General features: G+C 36.3%; 1 protein-coding gene across 1 annotated transcript; it reads right to left on the bottom strand.

Moving 5' to 3' along the window:
- Window positions 1-18971: 18971 nt before the first annotated feature.
- LOC116719781 (uncharacterized) lies at window positions 18972-21296 on the bottom strand. The gene is made up of 7 exons (XM_032562468.1): window positions 21115-21296; window positions 20940-21002; window positions 20766-20849; window positions 20210-20272; window positions 19532-19615; window positions 19194-19328; window positions 18972-19099 (listed from the first exon to the last, which is right to left on the bottom strand). Exons 1-7 carry the CDS (start codon window positions 21173-21175, stop codon window positions 18972-18974), a joined length of 618 nt encoding a protein of 205 aa, XP_032418359.1. The 5' UTR covers window positions 21176-21296.
- Between the last annotated feature and the right edge of the window lie 900 nt (window positions 21297-22196).

The following is a 22196-nucleotide window of genomic DNA, read 5'->3' as shown; positions in this document are numbered from 1 at the left end:
AATGCAATACAAAAAAGTTTTAAAATTAAAAAAAAAAGGATGCAGACCCTGAATTCGGACACAGCTAATATCAGTGTGGTTGTTGGAGGACTGAGCTACTTCCTCATTGGGGCGTCATGTCAGTACTGTGTGTTTCAGTTCAGTTAGAAAATAAAAGACAGCAACTCTGACAGATCATCAGTAGAGCGGTAGCTAATCTACCACATTGATCACTTATTAATAATCTTAAATAAACATCAAGCAATAAAAACATAAAACTGTAATGGACTGCATATTCTGTTTTTTTGTGTGGCGATATTAATATTACTCTTATTATTATTAAAAAACATCCATTTATTATCTAGTGTGAACAAAATCTTTTTGTACTGTGGGAGGAAGCCGGAGCACCCGGAGAGAACCCATTAATCAATCAATCAATCAAATTTTATTTGTATAGCACATTTCAGCAGCAAGGCATTTCAAAGTGCTTTACATCATATCAAACACAGAAACACAATGCAATATAGAATCAGCAATCAAAATAGGACATTAAGTCAGGTTCCATCAATAAATTTGTAATTGATTACGTTTCAAATACAATCCTAAACAGGTGGGTTTTTAGTCGAGTTTGCATCCATAAAAGGTTTACCTGTTACACTCCTACTGTGTTATATGGAACAAAATACCTATTGCTATTTTTATTCCCACTCATAATCACACAGTTTAAAACGATGTAGACAGCATTTTAATGGGCTTCTGGCACGAGGCTCCGTACTCCTCGTTCACAGAATTTCGAGCAGGGACTCCGCCGTCCCTCACGGATTTTTGTGCAATTCGTTTTGTAATTATTTTTTTATTTAGAAAGAGAGATTTCCATCACATTCGTTAATTACAGCTTTACCCATCTAAGATTGTACATGAGTATACAACCGGAGAATCCAAGTGTTTTTGTCCATACTGCCTTTCTGGTATTTTCTTTTACAGACTATTACTAAATTTTGTTGTGAACAATAACAAAAATGAACAGAATTGAATAATAACGGGGATTGCACCATCTCGAGCAATAAAAAAAACACAAGAACATACAAGGGCAGGGCACATAGTTCTCAAGAACAATCAAATGAAGTCAGATCTATTTGGTTTTACATACTCAGTCCAATTGGTCCAGATCTTATAAAACTTTCCTCTTTCAACTTGGAGGGAAAAAGAAATCTTTTCCATAACAAAAATCTGATCAACAATTTCAATCCATTCGTCAATAGCGGGTGGGTCTGGTTTTAGCCATTTCCTTGTGATGGCTTTCTTACTGGCTGCCAGTAGTATAGCCAGAAGTTTTTTGTCTTGGTTGGTCCATGTGTCCAACTGTAGGTTGCCCAAGTACAACGTTTCACATTTGAATAAAATTTTTACATTGAATATATTTTCAATATGTTTGTGGAACTCTTCCCAATATGGTTTTATTACTTGGCAGTCTCAAAAAACATGGAAGTGGTTGGCTCCTTTAGACTCACCAAGTCTCCAGCAGGCGTCCCCGTTATTTTGATATCGTCTCTGAATGGGTGTAACAAAAAATCATGCAATGTTTTTCCAACAAAACTCCCGCCATGTGTTTGATCCGGTCGAAACCCACTGCAGTTCACATATTTCTTCCCATCATCTTGTGAGATTATTACCTTAATTTCCTTTCCCCATTTCCTCTTTATGTATTCTGTATTCTCATGTTTAGATAGCTGTATGGCATTGTATAACTTAGAGATAATTCTGCTGTCTGATCTGGGTTTAATTAATGTTAGAAATACCTCCATGAAACTGGAATCATTTTTTCTCAACACCTCTTTAAAATTTCTATTAAAATAATGTCTCACCTGCAGGTACCTAAAAAATCCTCTTTTTCCAGTCCATGATCCTTCTGTAAGGTTTCAAAACTCTGAAATATCCCTTTGTGGACAAATGAATAATAGGTAGTTAAGCCTTTTGAGATCCATAACTTGAATCTGTTATCATTTCTATTTGGTGTAAAATCCGAATCATAGGCTCACCACCTCATAATTTTAGATGCGTCTCCTGTTCTGCAAATTTTAGCCAATTCCTGCCAGGACTTGAGAAAGCTACCTGTTATGGAGTCTTCTGGGATCTGCTGTTCTTCTTGTAACTTATAATCACTAAGTAGGGCTGTTATTGGGATTCCTTTTATCGTCGTGCCTTCTAGAGGCATTCAAACTGCGTTGCAACAAGGTTTATCTATTTCACATCTGAGCAATCGTCTCCTCCTTTCTTCATGATATCTTCGTTCTGCTTCGATGGGGTCGAAGATGAATGGCATGGGAGTGAGGGGTGGGTAGCGTTTTCGGATCCAGGTATCTTTGGGAGGTTTGTCCCCTACAACAGGTTTCTTTTCCTGGGTCTCTTTGCTTGTCGCTGACTTTTCTGAAGATCTTTTTTCTTGCCCGAAAGTGTTAAACAGGTAGTCAGAGTAATCCATGTTCTCGTCTTGAGAGCTGCTGCAATCAACGGTGACACCAGGAAATAGTGTGGTCACAAGTTTTCTCACACCAGTTGTTATTAAATACCCAGCACCAAAAGACACTGGAAAAAAGACGGCAGCTGTTAAAAGTTTCTCCATATTAAAATCCTAGTAAATGAAATCGAGGGGTTGAAATGCTGTCAAAGTGCTATTTGTAAAATACCTGATGTTTTGAGATGGAAGCATTCATAACCTCAGATATTCTTTGATCTATGACATAGATCTATGTCATAGATGTCGTCATAGCTACAATGAGCTCACTGTAGTTCTGGGGGAATGTCTTGCTTCTGAACGTTGCTATGGAAACGGTCAGATCAGTTCTGCATGACTCAAACTATTAACCCTTTGCAAGTGTATATTTCAGGAGGCTGGGGATTAAAACAGGGATTTTAATAGTTAAATATTAAGTTTAGTTTGACAATAGTATATTAAAACCATTAATTGAAGTACCGGTAATTAAAATATGGTATTTTGAAAACATTTCATTTGACTCAACAGTGTTTCAAACTTAGCGAAATGGACTGAAATTGATTAGCATTGAAGTTTACTAATTTGAATCTCAAGTTTTGGACAATTAGAAGTAACACTGTAGTTAGAATGAAAACTTTATCTGTTGAACATGATAAACTTTGTTCAGTTTACTGAACTTTTTCTCACTAAACATTTAGTGACAAAATAACCAGATTACTGACATCAATGAAATGTGGGCCCAACACAAAGTTCAAGATCAGCTGTCAACAAAGATTGACAGTTTTTATTTGCATCTGCGGGGTAATTTCATTCTCACTAAAAGAAGACATAGATCCAAGTTTATTGCTGAGAAAGAAAAGCTGTTAATGATTTATTATACAAAAGAACAAATAAAAATGTTATTACTATCATCACTGAAATGTGGGTCAACTCATAAAGTTCAACAAAGAGAATATAGAGATAGATCCAGGTTTATTATCACTGCTGACAAAGTAAAGCTGTTAATGATTGATCACACAAACAAAAGAACAAACAGAAATGTTGGCAAATTTTTAATCTTCATTTGTGTTTTATTTCCATAAGCAAAGAGGGAGTTGAAGTATGTCTATAATACACCTTTATGGGTTGCATAAGTGAAGACTGTAAGACATGTTTAATTAAGTAAGTAAATTTATTAAACAATCCAAATACATATACATATTAAGTAATCCCAAAATTTTGATATTAATGTAAGTCCAAAATTCAGAGACTGGTCAGAGGGACAAAGCCAATAAAGTCCCTCCCGATCTATGGACAGCGTCTCGTTTTATACACATATTTTCCAACGTAAACATATGGTGACATTCACATGTTCCACGTTGACGTGTTGTTTGGGTCATGGCCGTATTGTCTCTTCTTTCCTCTGGGATCCATAGATGAACTTCCTTTTTAAACTGAATGTGTTTTGTGTGTTCAGACGCTACATTGATCATGGCACACAAAGGTCTCAGCGTGTGTGTGTTACTGAGACGTAAATATTTAACTAATATGACAATCTTTTTTTATTAAAATGTTAAAAATGTAAGTTCAGATCATTGAGTGATGATTCAATCCAAGAAACTTTATTTATATAGAACATTTTTATTCAATTATTCATCAAAATGCTCATAGAATATTCAGTGAAAACTGTCAAAACGATAAGACCTGCAAAGACAAAATAGCCAATAACTCACTCTTGAATTGATTTAAAGCTACAGAAATAAGATTTTTGCTCAGTCTAATAATTACTTTGTGTTGACGTCCGTCATGTAGGGGGCAATTGGGTTCACACATTTAAAGAAAATTATTTTAATGTCTTGTTAAAACATATACAGTATATATGTTTTAAATGTGGATCATTATATCATCATATATATTTATCTTTCTTATTTTCTTGTCTTAGATTTAAGTAAAATAAATACACAGTTAGTCCATAAGGTTTAATGGCATTTTGCTTGACCTGCTTAGTTTTTACATGCAAGGAAATTAAACTTCTGAAAGTTTCTGAAATGAAATAAAGAAATGTGTATTCATGTGATAATATAACTGATACTAATCTGGACTGTTTCTTGCTCTCAGGGTGATCACTGATGGTATCATGATGATTTTGGTTATCATAAATCCTTGAGCTTTGTAACCATTTCCAGGCTGACAGATCTCAGTAAGTTTTTTTTCTAATTTTTTCCTGAATTTTGTTGGATCTCAGCATGATGTCCACTTTTTGAGGAACCATTGGTGTACTTTGCTTTTCCAGGCAGCTCTTATGTGATGTTTTAATTGAGAACAGGTGTGGCAGTAATCAGGCCAATCGCTTTGTCACACAGGACTAGGTGGGCTTGGATTATTTTCTGCCTTAAGAATAAACATCCTCATTTCAAAACTGCATTTTGTGTTTAGTTAATTTGATGTTATGAATCACTGAAGTATAAAAACGTGCAAAATAATAGGACATCAAGAAGAGAGCAAATACTTTTTCACACCACTGTAGCTCCGTGTCAGTTCTGATATGTTGTAGAGTTGATGGTGAAAGTCAGCACTGCTTGCTGCTCAAATGGTGAAAAGCAGATGACTACTGAAGGTATTGTGACGATAATGTTCTATACACTGCGTACCAGAATTATATGCAGATCGGTATTTTTGCTCTAACTGGAATAGTTTTCAATTAAAATTCGCAAAACCTGGCATGCTATATGGCAATACTGACACATGCGCAGATCTAAAATTTTAAACTGTTCTGTGCAATGGTAAACAAACGGCAGAAATTGTGACGATATTTCGTCTGGTGCAACGTGCCAACTTTATATGCAAGATGGGACGTGGAGGTGCTTTAGAGTCAAGCTGAGAAATCTAAAATTATTCAAAGGCTTCATAATAACATATCTACCTTGGAAATAAGCAAAGAATCGGGCCATGATCATCGTGCCATCAAAAGATTTGCAAATAACCCCGAACTTTTCAACGGATGTTCTGACAAAGGGAAGAATCGTAAGAAAGCACCTGTTTCGCATCGAGAAATGAGTAGAATCAAGAGAGAAATCCGCCGTAACCCTCTTGGAACTAGCAAAGAGGTTTATGAAAACGCAGACATTCCAGATGTACCCAAATCAACTCGATGTCGTATCCTGAGGAAGGTTGCGGAATGTGGAAAACCAGAAGTTCGCCCACCATTAAAGGATTTTCACAAGAAGAAGAGGATGGAGTGGGCAAGAAATCACATGAAATCAATTTTCAAACAGTTTTGTTCACATTAAAAAATCATCAACCATCATAAGGGGGGCTGTCCTTCTTGGGTAAGTTCAACTATTGGTCAACAGATCTGCACATGGATTCTGCTCCTTCTTGTCTGTTGACCAATAGTGAAGGAGCTGACCCAAGAAAGACAGCACAACTTATTTGCAAAATGAGGCCTAATACAAGACAGAGATATGTAAAAATAACAATTAAAAAGACTTGAGGGAAGGGGACACACACACAGACTTAAGACATGAATGCATCTACAAGTAAAGGGCAAACACACATATATATTAAATTATGTGCTACAAAAATATTGTTTGTAGGAACTAAGCTGGAAAAATAAAGGTAAATTATAAGATATGAGGTGAAGTTTTCTTATTTAATTGGTGCATTTTAAGTGTATTTTATTGGTGAGTTTCAGTCCTCCATATAAATCAGACCATTATTTTAAAAAAAACATTCTAACCACGTTGAACAGTGGCAGTGCAAAGTCAATACAACTAGCTAGCTCTCTCAAAAACAGTCCAAAAAGTGCAAAACGATCAGTGTTTTAACAAACTCACAAAACCCTGAGAGGTTTTTCCATAAATTCAGCACAATGCTAATGTTTTAGTGCATAACCATTAGTATTAACATTTAGTGCATAGAACAAACTGAACAAATTTAGTCAAAAAATAGACTGTCCCAATTTATTTTAAATGATATACCTCGATATTGGGTCAAATGAACAAGAACAGAATTCATCATGCTAGTTTAATTCATTTTAAGGTGACCTAAGCACACTCTTTAGTAACAACTAAAGTAAATTAGTAGTCATCTTTAAAATGTAATTAAATTTAAAAGAGATTTTTCAGGACCTACAGTGCACTGAAAAAACTGTGATCAGGGTTAATTAATATTTACTAAATAAATAAGAGCAAACTATACATAATAAAAAAGACTGTGTGCAGTTTGGAATCTCACTGAGCTGAATTAACCAAATTTGAATATTTTTTAATTGCATTTTACTCTGATGGAGCCTTGGCGAAAATTCAAACTGGGAGACTCGACCAGCTTCACCACATCATCTAATCACTACGCCCGACCGCAGCCAATCCGGACCGGAGCTTCACGCCGCTCCAGCCAATTGTCGTCCAAAGACACCTTCAAAAGTCCGAGCTACCCTGGGGTCTTCCTGCTCGTCAGCCGTGCTTCGACCCACCTCCTCCCCTTCTCCACCTTCACCATGAGGGTCAGTCGTCCAGGATCCCTTGTGCTCTTCCTCTCCAAGCTCCGCTCCACCACCAGTTTCGGTCCCGGGGGGAAGACTATCCCGAGCTCGCCGAGCAGACCGCCTGCTCACGGCGATCCTCGGCTCACGGTCTTCTGCCGGGTCCGAGCGCCAAAGAAATTGTACCATTAAATCTTTTTAACTGCTATTTTCTTCTCTGTGTGAGTCTCTCCAGATTGAATTGTTATTTAAATAAAATCAGCAGAAAAACAATAAGTAGAATTTATTTATTTTCATTGGTAAAGTCAAAAGTGCAGAAAATTGATAAATTTTACTCATTGGGAGGCCTTGATTTTTCCCGCCCAAGGCATTTTCATCACAGGAACATCGAGTCTGCTTGGCATTTCATGGACTACCGTTTGCTTAAAGGTAAGACATGTTTTAATTGTTCTTAGTTAAACAATTCAAGTGTCTGTAGCAGTTAAACATTGTCTTAAGTTACTGCAAATTACCAAACGTGGCAACTTTACTGTACAGCAAGTCAATCAAGTTATAGTGTGAAGGATTCGAAGTCAGTCTACGTCGTCTTTGATTTGACTAAATGCATTGCAATGATTGAAAAAGTACTCTCAATGTCACAATTTAATGTGACTAACGTAATACCGTTATATAGTGGCCGTAGAATACAAGCTACTCTTTTATTTAATTTAGTTTTTTGGCCTCAGCCCAAGCTCCCCCTCCCCCACCTTAACAAGCTAGCTAGCATGTTTGGGCACCATAATGGAGGAACAGACGTTGTTTTCAACGGTGAGAAGGCTAATCAACTTAGGAGTTTCGTTTAAAGTTACTGCATTTAGTTTTTACAATTAAAATGTACTCAAGTAACATTTTTACTCAAGTAGCATGTTAAAAGCAGATTTCTAATCAGTTTTTATAACGTTACACATTTCGGAAGAAAAATCAGCCGTTTTGCATAGTTACATTTTGAGACAAAGTGCGCTGTTTCTTCTTTTAATTTGGCGTTATTTTCATCGAACGTCTGTTATTTTGTTTTGAGCACAATGGCTGCTGTTTTGCTAAACCCAAGTTCACCGGCTCTCACTGAGGCTCTCCATTAACGTTACATTAGTTACATTCAGATGTCACAAACGGCTTCCTCGTTTTTTCCTGTTTTCTCGGAAAAACGTTATGCTTTCAAACTGTGGTTGCAGCTCACACTGACAGATAAACAGTTACAGTAAGATGCGTCTGTGAATGTTGGGTTGAAATCAGTACGTAGAGCTTCGTACTGATTTCAACAAAATGTCTTTAGAGGAGTATGAAAAAAATGCACGAAGATAGCAACAAAGTGGATAAGCTTTGCCTCTATCTTTGTTAATCTCCATCTCCAGTCGTGTCTTTTCCCTCTGCTCACTTGTGTCAAATTTCAAAAGGCTTGGGTTATGCTTTCAGGGCAGTTAGTTAAACTTAAAACAAATACTGTGTACTTGTCCAAAGGTTCACAAACAAGGCCAAGACAAGCATTACTGTTGTTTCAGAATTTGAGGTTAGTATAACAAAAATGTACGTTAAATGCACAGTGGCACAGTTGGTAGAGCTATTGCCTTGCAGCAAGAAGGTTCTGGGATCAATTCCCGGCCCGGGGTCTTTCTGCACGGAGTTTGCATGTTCTCCCTGTGCAAGGTGGGTTCTCTCTGGGTTCTCCGGCTTCCTCCCACAGTCCAAAAACATGACTGTCAGGTTTTTTGGTCTCTCGAAATTCTCTCTAGGTGTGAGTGTCTGTGTGAATGGCTGTGTGTCTGTTTGTCTCTGTGTTGCCCTGTGACAGACTGGCAACCTGTCCAGGGTGACCCCCGCCTCTTGCTGGAAATAGGCACCAGCAGCTCTGGTGTAAGAAAATGGATGGATGTAAAAGAAATAGTCACAGGACTAAGGAAAACAAAACTTACCCTTTCTCTTCTTATTTTCAAATAGGCCACCCTGACTTAACGAGATGGCATGGGCAGCAGGCGATTCATATGAATGTTGATTTGGCTGGTCTATGGGAGAGACAGATGGCAGAGTAGGAGGAGAGGCAGGTGGAGAGGTGCTTCTGGCTCTTTTCTTCTTCTGGAAAGCTGGAGAAGAAGGAACAATAGGAGGAGAAACAGGAACCAGATCAAGCACAATCACAGTCTCTTCCTCAGCTATGGTCTCTGTTGGTTCATAGACCAGGTTCTCAGCTTTTTCATCAGCCCACTGCTCTTTGGGTGAAAAAACCTGCTGTTCCATGGAGGTGTGGGGCTGCACTGGTACAGACGTGGCTAGGAAAGACGTAATTTTACAGAAAACAGAAATAAATATCTATAGACACATATCTTGCTCGCTTTCTGTCGACTTGATATAATGCACTACAGAAGTACACACACTCTCACACACGTACATGCATTACCTTCAGGGAGGAGAAATTCATAAGCCCTTTGCATCTTCTCAAGAAAATTATTTGTAGTAGAAGTGGGCTCCAAATGAGTAATTACATCTGCTACCCACTTGCTTGAAGACTTATCTTCCTTAGCAAAAAATAAAATAGGCTTATAGCCTAAAGCATGAAGTTTGCGAACCTGCAATTGATAAGAACATGTTACAAGTTACTAAAACGCACCATCCTATTAGAGCAGTTGTTTTTCATCATTTTGCTCATTAACAGAACTTTTTCAGTCTAAAATTTTCTACTTACTGCAATTTCCGCAGAATCAATTATGCGGGAAACATTTCTGTTTTTTAAAACTGTTTCCCTCCACTGATCATTGAATGTCTGAACCTTTTATTTATTTATTTTTTTTTGGTGTAAAGACTCTGGTGGCAGGCGACAAGTTTTTCTGTTTGCCTGATTGGACGTTTGACACTGTGCGCATGGCCTGAATTTGGGGCGTGTCATACTTAAAAAACACTGACAAAGAGCAAAATAGAATGCAAAGACTTATGATGGACAAACAAAACAAACAAACAGAACTGTTGACAAATTACGTGAAGAACAATAGACAAATTAAGAACACAAAGATGACGAAGAGATATGACAAAAAAGATGACGTAGAGATTTGACAGACGTGGCTCTTAAAAGTGCCTTTTGTGGGTGCTATGAATGAGCAGAAATGTATGTCAGATGAATATCTCAAGAAGAACCTGTTGACATAAAAACAAAATAAATGTTCAGATTTCGGAAGTTATTTATTTCAACGTAGACAGGTGGAGAGAACTTTGGCTGTAATGACCCAAGTTCGTTTTTAATTCAAATGCATGACCTAGCTGCAATCAGTGTATTCAGAAAACCTTTAGGATTATCACAGCCTAGGGTTGTTATAGCAACCCTCAAATTATACAACAAACAATTCTGTGACTCTATCATGGCTAATTAAATGTATTAAGTGCAGGTTCAGCTGAACTCTCTGGGCTCCAAGAGGCTAATGTAGCTAGCTTCCCGCGTATTTTTCCCGGCAACAAAAATTAAAAAAATACATGTTACAAACGTGTCCAAATGTCTTCAACCATTCGCGGCACAGTCCTACTACCATTAAGTCCTACAACTGCAATCAGCAACTTTATAACGTAACATTCTGTAGTATTTTCTTTTGTTTTATAATACAAAACCATTTCTGACAGATTCAGGTTTGTACTCACCGGGGTCCAATGTCGCATGCGATGATGTCAGCTTCTTCTTCTTCTTAGATTTATGGACGGGTGGGATCTGTCCTTATTTTTATTTTAATCAAACATTTACAGAACCGTCTGGCATGTAATCACAAAAGGAAATGCACCCTCACTCTTCTTAAACATTTTTATTAAAATTCTTTTTTTATTATTAATGGACTGCAAACGACTTCGGAGGTGCATGCCGCCATTATCTGTAACCTCATAAACTCCAAATAACATACGTATTCCTTTCTTTTTTTATTATTGTGGAAAAAATTAGAATATTATATCCTTTACAATCATGAAGTTACAATGAAATCAGTGAAACTGGTGTAATTCGTGTCTGCTGTTAAGAATAAACAGCAATGTAGATAAAATCGCGGCTTCAGAGAACCGGAGGATCTTTTAAAACTGAAGTAAAATTAACTAAATTGTTAAAAACCTACAAATACATCTGCTATGCACGAATTGTGTGCCTTTTACAAAAATAGAACAGACTCGTCATCTTATTTGTTCCTAGATCGTGGGTTTTGGACGCTTAGGGAGCCGTACAGCATTCAATGAGAGAACCCTTCTCGTCAATTATTGACGCGAACGGGGTACCCGACGCGTCAATATGTGACGCTGAGGGAACCTGCCCAAGCGTCAATATATGACGAGTCGGGAGTGAGAATGTGTTGGAATAAGATATTCATCAAGACAGTGCCAGGAAGAAATAATAGTGTAATGGATTGATTTAATTTCAGAAACTTCATTTAGAAATATTTGTAACTGTTCAGCTCATCATTGTATAATTGATTATATTAAAATAATATAACATATTATGATTGATTGATTTTTTTCCATTTTTAAATTATGTGCGTTTTTTTTTAGTGTTATCTCAGATTTGTCTAAAACACTGACATAAATAGAGTGCATTACAAGCAACGGCTGACAAACTCCAGATTTTCTTGTCCAAACAGTTGTAAGCAATTTGGGAAATGGAACCTTCTCCTTTGGCTGTACTGTCTGATATGCACAATGTTCTTGCTATTACAGGATGCTGATGAAGACAGTGTGTCACAGGACCTTGCTGTTCAAAGCCTGAAGATCTACAACATCAAAGCTAACACGTCAGAGGATCCAGACATCGGTATCGTGGTGGATGGCGTGAAAATTCTAACTGCTCTGGGTAACTTTCCAAGGGCTTGCTCCCTGCTTGTTGGGTTGGCGTATGCTGTGAATCTTGCTTATCCAAAGGAGCTCAGATACACGTTTGAAGTGTTTCAGAAACTTCTCGTCGGGCTGGATAGTTCAAAGCTCTCCCCAAAAGTGAACAGCCTCAGGAATAAACTACTGGCTTAAGAAAACGGACCCTTGCTAAACAAAAGGGAATAGACAAGTCACTGTGAAAACCAACACGTGAAGTTAGTTAAAATTAGGGTAATTTTCAGTTCAGTGGATTTCTGCATGTGTATTTTTTCTTGCAGTACATTACAGTTAACCACCCTTTCTAAGGACTGACCCCTTGTTCTCATATGTGGTAGTGCAGCCTGTTATATGGCTTTGGATCTGTTCAGGTCTGTCACATGAACCCTTGTCCCTTTTATACAGCATAGAGCATCCACTATTGCCTTTTTGGAGAGTCCATGCAGGCTTCACCACTAAAGGGTGATGATCTGCAGACTGCAAAACTTTGTTGTGTTTCATTTGCACTTTATATCATATGTTTTTGTTCAGTTCTGTCTTTCAACTTATTTTTCGAAAAGGAAAGTAAGTGTCACGGAGCCAAGGGCCCCAACACAGTGACAAGATGTAGCATAAACATACAAAAAAAGAAAATGGAAATTTTTATGCCTCAAAGGTCTCGCACATCTCTCACATCTTGTCATGTGTTTTCCCCAGGTAAGTTTTATGTGCATACTTGTTTTGTGCTCTGTATGCCTCTTAAACATAAAGTGAACTCTTATGTGATTGATAAATTGTTGAAGCAAGCTTAACTGGTCCAAGTTGATTGTTGTTGATGTGATGGTTCTAAAAAATCATGTTAACTATACTTTGAGCAGAGTGGCACTATGTTTTTGACTTGATACTGATATATATTGCCCCTTCTCTGTTTTATTGTTGTATTTTGGAATTTTGCACTTGTTGGGTGCTGGATAAACACATTTTATAAAGTTGCACAAATAAATGCTGCTGCTGTTTTATGCATTGTAATTTGTTGTTTTTTGATGCCACTCAAGTTTGGTCAGGATATTGGGTAAATTAGACACAGAAAAATTATGGCAACAAAGTGACATTCAATATTATTGAATAGATTTAAAGTCCTATGATACAAATAAAAACTTAAAATTTATCAATTATTTTAGCTACAGATAAATAAGAACAACAGTGTTAATGTGTTGAATTAAGCAATAATGTGCTACAATACGAGTTGATATCATTTATATCATTTACTTAATCCAAATAATTTTTATGCTGATGTTTAGTAAATCTAAATCAATTTCACCCATTTAATTAATAAATATAAGTTAATTTCACCTAGATTATCAGTAAATAGGAATCAATTTCCCCCAGATATTTAGTAAATCTAAATCATTTTTGCTCAGATACTTAGTAAATAAAAATAAGTTTTCCTTGTAAAATTGACTTGGATTTACTAAATATTTTTTGGCAATATAACTTATCATTTGGCTTGATATTACTAAATCCAACACATTTCAGCTGTTGCTTTTATTAAGATGTACTCAATTTTTTTAAGTTAAGTTAAGTTAACATATTCAATACTTTTTAATCAAAATTGTATAACCTGTATAACCAGACTGAGCAAAGACAAAGGCTTGATAAATAATCACTGTAAAATTCAGAATACAGTTTAATCTGCAATTGCCGCTGGAGGTAGTTTCCTCTCTTCAACAGTGAAATTGCATTTTTCACCGGCAACCAGAAACGGGACACAGGTGCGCACCAACACATGAAACAAAGGACACGGCTAATTACTGACAAGGAACACGACTAATTACAGACAAGCCGCTAACTCACCTGCAGTCAGCACGTCAATGCAAAACTTTGACCAAGCGCCACATATGTGTTTCTGAGGGCGTGTACAATACAAAAATCGTGGTAGCTGCTTGTATTTTCTCTTAAGAAAAGTTCTATAAGCGCAACCGAGTAGCATACTACGCTTAGCTAGGCTCATCTGCACTGACTAACTCCTGCCCTCGACAATTAGCAAGCTGTTGTTTTATGTCCTGTGTTTAAACATGTAACAGAGACACGAACTTTTAGCTCTTAACATATTTTAAAAATGGGTGGCATTATCAAAAAAAAAAAAAAAAAACGACAAATGAAGCTTACCTTACTATGACTCCAGCTCGCTTCGCATTTCAAAAAAATGTCCCGCCGAATTTGAACGCCTTTGGGACAGAAGGTCTTGGAAAAAATGGTATTCATCCGCGACTTTGCTTTCGACGTCCTTACTCTGGTCAGGTGGTGTTCCTCTTCTTCATTTAATATGCAATTCTAACTTGGATGGATAACTTTATAAAGTCTGACTAAATCTTACATCATATTTAGTCCCTTATCAGATAAAGAGCGAATTTCCGGCACTATTTGTATCTCGCATTAATATTGCCAGTGGTGATCAGTTTTTATAAGATCCGGTTACCATTTTAAAACTCGGATTGTCAAGTTATGTTCACACCTTTAAATTTATGTTTCACTGAACTGACTCACATCCTCGAGTTGAAATGCCAATAACTCGGGAAATTAAGTTGAAATTACATAACTCATTATGTTAATTGGAAGTAACTTATAGAAAAACGTTATGATAACTAATTGAGAGTATGACTTTTAACAGTGTGTCTTTATAATATTGTGCAGGTTTTGTATCTCGTGACAAGGATTACCCTCAAAAGTCAAATATGAAACATCTGGAGCCTCATGCATAAAGTGTGCGGCGCCATATTTTACACACAAGTAGGCATGTATAAAAATTTACTTTGCGTCAAAGTTTGCGTAAATATACGCGCACTCTTTCGCTGGCGTGAAAATGTGCGGCAGTCACGCGAACTTTTTATGGTTTATGTTTATATCAAACTACAAAGCGTCAAAACTCACCTAAATATCTGACTACATTCTGTGTTATTTAGACCAAGAAGCACCAAATCCCGATGGTTTTCATGATTTTAATATTTTATTGTTTAACAGTAAACGATGAAACTGAACCGCATTTATCCTTAGACAATAAGCTAACACGCACACACATGGAATGCATCTGCGGGGTCATTTTATTCTCCCTAGAAGAAGAAAACAGGGTTGGATCAGCAGATTAACTCAAACCTGCTGATTAAAAATAATCAACAGGTTTGACTAATCAACAGGTGAGTCGCGTAATTGTGGAGCGCTTTGGCTCTGATGGAGAACATCGCCAATGGAAGGATTCAGAAGGAGCGATTGATCAGAGATCATATTGATCTGCTGGGAAATGTTGATGATGGTTTATGAGCGTTTAGATTGCTCAGACTGATCACCCTGGATCTCTGAGCAAAACTTAAAGAAGGAGCCGTGCGGTACCGACACCGGTCCAGCTGCAGTCATCTTTCAGTATTTTCAAGTGAATGCGCCTTATGAACATAAAGCCTCTTTATTCTGTAAATGTACAACTCATGCACATGATTCTACTATTTAGAATAAACGTCCACTTTCCCCACTCAAAGGACTCTCTGACACGCTGTCTGTCTTTAAATCCCGGCTGAACGCGCTGCTGTTCAAATAGGCATTTGCACGATCTTAATTTGGATTTTTTACAATTTTTTTCATGTAGGTTTTTATTTTTGTGAGGTGACATTATGTGCCCTCACAGCATCTTTTAAATAAAATATATAATTATTATTATTATTATAAATACTTATACTGCTTAAAACAAGGACGTTGCCAAGGACGTCGTCACGTGGTGGCAGACTTCCGGGTATTTATACTAATTTACATATTTATTTATGGGTGCCGACAGGGCTGACCAGCAGCTGCGCTGTTTGCGCGGCCATGTGCGTGCGCACGGCTTTTTGCATCCGATTTTTTTCTGTTTTTTGTGCTCCGCACTTTTCTAAATTTTTCCGTACTGCCAGGTTTTAGTGTGAAAACTGCGCACTCTTTTATGCATGAGGCCCCAGAGCTCTCTCGGATTATTAGCTAATTGCACCATGACCGGCGAAATATAAAAACATCCTGAAAGCTGGCCAATGACCACATTCAAAAAATTGGTTGGCTTTTAAAAAATAAGTTCAGACATATTAGTCTGTTCTTTGTCCACAGGAATCCCCATCTTCCTGATTTTTGTTTCTGAGTCACTGATATGTTAAAAAGGGAATTTTAATACATTTGAGAATGCAAGCCTTGGCAATTGTAGCATGAGGGTGCCCTATAATATCATGATGTGTTCAATAACAATTTTTAACATTCTCCTTCATTCTTCAGAGCTTTCATTTGAGCTGCAGTGATGTTTGCCAGGGCTTTAACACTGCTCTGCTCTCCTGCCTGAGCTGGAAATATAATAATAAAAACAAGCATTTTACCATCACTAATATTTATCATCTGTCCATCTCCAGATCTCCCTCTATAATTTAATATGTTCCTTGGCACTACTGCTATGGTTGTTTAAACTTAGTTACTTGGACAATGAATAGATTCAGATCAGTTAGTATATTATTATTAATAATTATAGTTTAATACAAACCTTGGTACAGTTGTTTCAGCAGCTCCAGTTCTCTCGTTTTTACTGTTGTGACAATAAAGAGAAAACAGTGAAATATAATCTTATTTCTATGTTAACACTAACATATTAGCACAGTCTTTCATAGAAATTATTCCAAATGCTGTACTTGTGTTACCTTCATAATCTCTCTGTAGGTACCTCATCTCCACCTTCAGTTCAGCCAGTGAGCAAAACACAAGTGAGTCACGTTTATGATAATAACTTGTGGAGATGTTTTTAAAAACACTTAGCTTGTTTTTTTGGTATGTAAGCATATTTTCAGTCATTCCAGGCTGATGCACAAGTCATATTTTGATTTGGATTGGAGAAAAAACACAATGATTTATTTATTTATTTTTTTGGAAAGAAACATTAACATCCAAATATTTCCATTGCTTGAATTCTCTGTTATGCCAATGTTAATATGTATTTCTTAGGGTTGTAATAGGATGACATATTTCACATTTCCGCATGCTAACATAATTACATCCCCAGTTAAATCCCCAAGATAATAATCCCCACCATAAGAAAGGCTTACAGTATTCAATTATGCCCCATGAACTAATTATGCCACATTATTGCGTGGTAACACAAAAGTTTTATGAGAGAACTCAAAAGAAAAAGAATCCCCATGTTTCCTAGGGCTCTACTGTATAACATGCTAACCTTTAGTTCAGCTAAAGAGGCACATATCTCTCCCAGAATACCATTGATGTCTTCTGGGAATCAGATTCTATGTACATTAATACAACATGAAAATAACTTTCACAATTTTCTTATTGTATTTATGTTGCTGTAGGAGCCATTTATCTTTTCCTGTGTTTATCGCCACTGGTGGAGCATATTTCATTTAGTGTTCTGAGTATGTCTGAAGGGGGATGGAGTTACTTAAGGTCAAGTGTGATTCTGTTCAGGTGTTGCTAATGGGAAGGAACAAACAGTTTTCTATTCGGGTTGATTTGGATTTATGTCTGCTTTATCTTGTTCTAAAGGAAAATGGCAAGACAAAGGACACTGTACAGAAAGTAAATGACTTTATGATTATAAATCAAAATGAAGGTCGGCCTAACGAATCTTGATTGAGTAAAACCAACCCCTATCAGGAACAACAGCAACCAGTAGCCTAAAATACAGGATTTTAGCTGCTACAATTGCCTTAGGTTCATATAAACTAACCCAAGATATTGATCCTAAACCTTTCTACTGTCAACTCTTCTAATATGAAATCAACCTCTGAATAACATCTTTATAGAGTATTTTGGTACTGTACTAAAGGCATGACAGTTTTTTAACCTATCACACTAAAGTCAGAAGAGTCACACTGATTGTTTAAGAGTTCCACACACACATTAACGACTGAAGTGCAGGGGCTAGGTACCCTGGTAAACCATGAACTTAGTTAGCATAACTTTAAAATCTGGGTAACTTTATTTGAAGTATTTTACCACATTAAAAACACACACAAACTGAAAAAACAGTTGTTCCTGGTCCAATGATTTTATATTTCTGTGGTCACTCAAAAACATATGCATTTATTTTTATTTTTCAAAAAGAAATTTTATTAAAGACTGCAAATAACACTTTCAGGTTTAGTCCATTTAAAAGTGAACAATTTTTTTTTTTTACCCCTCCAGGGGGTCTTTTGTGGGCTCTAGTGTCCCTTATATGATAGTAGGCTGACAGGAAACAGGGGAAGGAGAGGGGAGGAAGACATGAGGCAAATGTTGTCGGGTCCGGGAGTCGAACCCGCGACAGCTGCGTCGAGGACTAAAAGCCTACAAATATGGATCGCGCTAACCACTACGCCACCATGGCACGCCCAAAAGTGAACAATTTTGATCTGAAACAAACGGCACAGTACAATAAATGTTTCAATAAAACTAAATTGAAGTTCTATGTTGCATTTTGTGTGTTTTCTATTAAGAAAAAAAAAAATTGAAAGAGAATCGTTAGAACCATTGTGGCTGGTAAATTATTGTGGAAATTTAAGGCAAAATGAAAGACAATAAAAAAATTTAATGCAGTTATAAAAAATCATGTATATATTATTATACACTTCTGAGGCAGAAATAAAATTAGGACTGCTTTCTGCTCACACAGTGAAAAGCAAGTGACCACTGAAGGTGGTGAAAATGACTTTGGTCTATCATAAATCCTTGTGTTTTGCCTCTGAAGCAAAAACACAACATCTCCAGTTTCTAACAACAATGTGGCTCCATTAGATGGGCTAACAGAGTAGGAAGGCCTGATGTTCATATGCAATGAAAACAGTAAAAAGCAATGAAGAATTTTTTTAAGTTTGTGTTTTGTTGATGGAAAAAAAAATTATATGTTTTTTCAAAGATAAAAGGTATCCATTCCTCATTCCAAAAATAGAAACTCAGGAAAAAAGCAAACACTTTTTCACACCACTGTAGATCCTGTGTCAGTTCTGACATGTTGTAGAGATGATGATGAAGATCAGCACTGCTTGATTCTCACATGGTGAAAAGCAGATGACCACTGAAGGTTGTGTGACGATTTGTGTTGTCATAAATCCTTGAGTTTTGCCACTGGCGCAAAAATATAACATCTCCAACCTCTAACAGCAATGTGACACCATTAGCAGGAATTAGCAGCCATGAGAAGGCTGATGTTCATATGCAATAAAAATATGCTCTCCGTTCCTGGTCAACACAGCAGCTGCAGGATATGAAGCAGTGTCCATGTCCATAGATATAGAACTCAAAGTGGTAGGCTCCTTTGACTGGAGCTGTGAAAAAACCTGAAATCCAAAATAATAATAATAATAATAATAATAATAATAATAATGACAATAATAATAATAATAATAATAATAACAATGTAAACTGAGGTACCTGTATTTGGGTTGTAGGCATTTCCAATGTTTGAAACAACATGTCTGAAGACCAACGGTGTGTGTGTGTTGAATGGTCCAGTTTCTCCTTGGTTGCCTGAAGCCATCAAGGAAGCTGAGAAAGCCACTTTTTTCACTGTAAATCAGGAAATAATTATTAGGATCCACCATGAAATTATCTACTGTAAGCTGATTTGATTTGGATAAAAAAGAAGAATGTGGGATTAAAAATTTGGTCAGATTTTTGACAACAACAATGCATTATTTATTTTAAACAAATGTAACATTTCTACCAAATGTGATTGATGCCATAGTGGATTTATTTCTGAATTCACAAACCTTCTCCTTCTCTCCTCAGAGCCTCCACCTGCTTTTCAGTGACGTTTGCCCTGGTTTGAACTCTCAGCAGTTCCTCTGCATGAGCTGAAATCATACAAAGCCAACAACTGCTATCAATATATGAATGAAAGATTATTTGTTGGATTCCTTCTACATTTATCCAGAAACAGCACAGAAGACAGAATAATTGATAGGTATTTTTTCCGACTAAGGAATCTCTACGTAGGGGGGCACACAGTATAAACAAACACAGGCTTACGACTAAGGAAACTCTCAGAAGACCATCTTCAAATAACATGTTTTAAGGATTAAATATCTGTCTCACACATATAAATGAAGGGCAAACTGGTAACTACTTATGTAAGAATGATAACAGAACATAATTTTTCTAACAATAATTATCCTGGGTTTGTCAAGACAGAAAGTAAAATTTATTCACTTAATATTTGTGAAAAAAGACATTTGGTGTCTTTGTTGATTCCTTCTTGTCAGCTCTGCAGGTCTAATGTAAATATAAAACTCTTATGACTATTACTTATCACAATGAATGAAAACCTTTTGTTTTTTGCTTCATTTTAATATTTGCTAATATTTTTAATCACGGAAGCTGACATGAAAAATATTGTTTTGATACATTTAATAATAGTTTATTTTTGATTTTTTTAATTATTGGCACACCTTGGTGTTGTTCTTTCAGCTTGTCGAACTCTTTCTTCTGCACCTCCAGTTCCTTCGTATTAACTGTGTGTGGATCAAAGAAAAAACATAATTTGACAAAAAAATTAAAAAACAATTGACTTTGCAATAAATATTTACATCCAAATATTTCTGTTGCTACATTTCTCCATTATATCTTATTTTTGGCCAGTCTATCAAGTTTATTTGTATTGCACATTTCGGCAGCAAGGCAGTTTAAACTGCTTTAATATCATAAAAACACAAAAATCAACAATTGAAACTCAACATTTTTCTAAGTGCCGCCATTACAAATCAAAATATCGTTTGGTAATTCATTTATTATGGTCCTAAAGCAACTCTAAACTGGTGGGTTTTAGTCTAGATGTAAAGAAACTCAGTGTTTCGGCTGTTTTATGAGGGATCCTGATCTTCCTGATTTTTGTTTCTTAGTCACCGATATGTTAAAAAGAGACATTTACATAAATATAATTATGAAGAATGAGAGCCTTGGTAGTTGTTGATATGATAATATGAGTGTTCAATAAGGATTTTTAACCTTCTCCTTCTCTTCTCAGAGACTCCACTTGATCTTCAGTGATGTTTGCCAGGGCTTTAACACTGCTCAGCTCTCCTGCCTGAGCTGGAAATACAATAAGAAGTTAATATAGAGTTATTAAGCTTAGCAAAATTGATCTTGTTCTTTAAGTTTATTTACTTGGACAATAAATACCTTGGTACTGTTGTTTCAGCTTGTCTAATTCATCTTTCTGCAGCTCCAGTTCTCTCGTTTTAGCTGTTGTGGTAATAAAAAGAAAACAGTGAAATATAATCTTATTTCTATGTTAACAATAACATATTAGCACAATGTTTCAAAGGAATTATTCCAAATGCTGTACTTGTGTTACCTTCATAATCTCTCTGTAGGTACCTCATCTCCACCTTCAGTCCAGCCAATGAGGCGCTCATCTCTCTCAGCACTGCATGGATGTCCTGTGTAAAGGTTTGTTGATTGTCTGAGAGATTCCCTGCGTCTGCTGCCTGTGATCCAGTTTGTCTTAAATGTGAAATAATTTCATTGTCGGCCACAGCTTGGAGCTGAGCTACGGAGAGAGAGCAGATCAGAAACAATGTAGGAAAAAATGTTGTCATCTCCATTTTTAGTTTCAGCCTCCTTGGGTCAGTCTGTGGGTTGTGTGGAAACCCAAGCCTTAAATATTGCATTTATTATCAGTGAGTAATGATTAACTTTTTTTTTTTTTTTTTTTTTTTAGAAAAACGTGCCGGTGATAAGACTTGAAAATATTTGGTACTGGTTATTCTTTGATCTGAAATTTGTATCAAGGGAAAAATGAGACATCATTGTGAGCGATCACCATGAGTGTTATACAAACTTTCTACATTTCTTTGTACAAAAACAATTTCAAGGAAATAATATCCTGGAGGAAAAAGTCTTAAGGAAAACTTAATTAAGTCATGTTTCTAACAATAACTTAACTCAGATGTTTTTTTAAAACTTGTTTTATTGGTATGAATGTGATGTAGAGCAAATCTTAGAACATTATAAAAATCTTTACAATTTGAAGATACACAAAAACTGATGATACACAGTTTTACCACATGGCCTCTGTGGCTTATAGTCCTTGTTAATGTTTCTTTACACAACAATCAGTAAATGAGTAAATGGAGCAAAATTTTCTCCCTCCTGATTATTCAGTCATTATTTTTGTCTCCAAAATAAAACATGAGAATTAGCATTCAATTAAACTGGTGATCAATATCAAGCAACAAACCCATATAGTTTTAAAGCACTTTAAAATCTTCAGAGAAATATTCTTCACAGAAGACAGAAGAATGGTTATTTTTTGCTTCAGCTTAATATTTACTCATATTTTCAAAGTCATATTTTGATGCCATTAACAAACCCAGAGTTTATTTTCAAATATCTTCTTTCATTTGTGACAAACCTTGATGGACTTGTTTTAGATTG

Source organism: Xiphophorus hellerii, chromosome 1 (genome assembly GCF_003331165.1).
Source record: "Xiphophorus hellerii strain 12219 chromosome 1, Xiphophorus_hellerii-4.1, whole genome shotgun sequence".
NCBI lineage: Eukaryota > Metazoa > Chordata > Actinopteri > Cyprinodontiformes > Poeciliidae > Xiphophorus > Xiphophorus hellerii.
The sequence above is the reverse complement of the archived record's forward strand: the minus strand, read 5'-3'. Positions and strand labels throughout refer to the sequence as shown.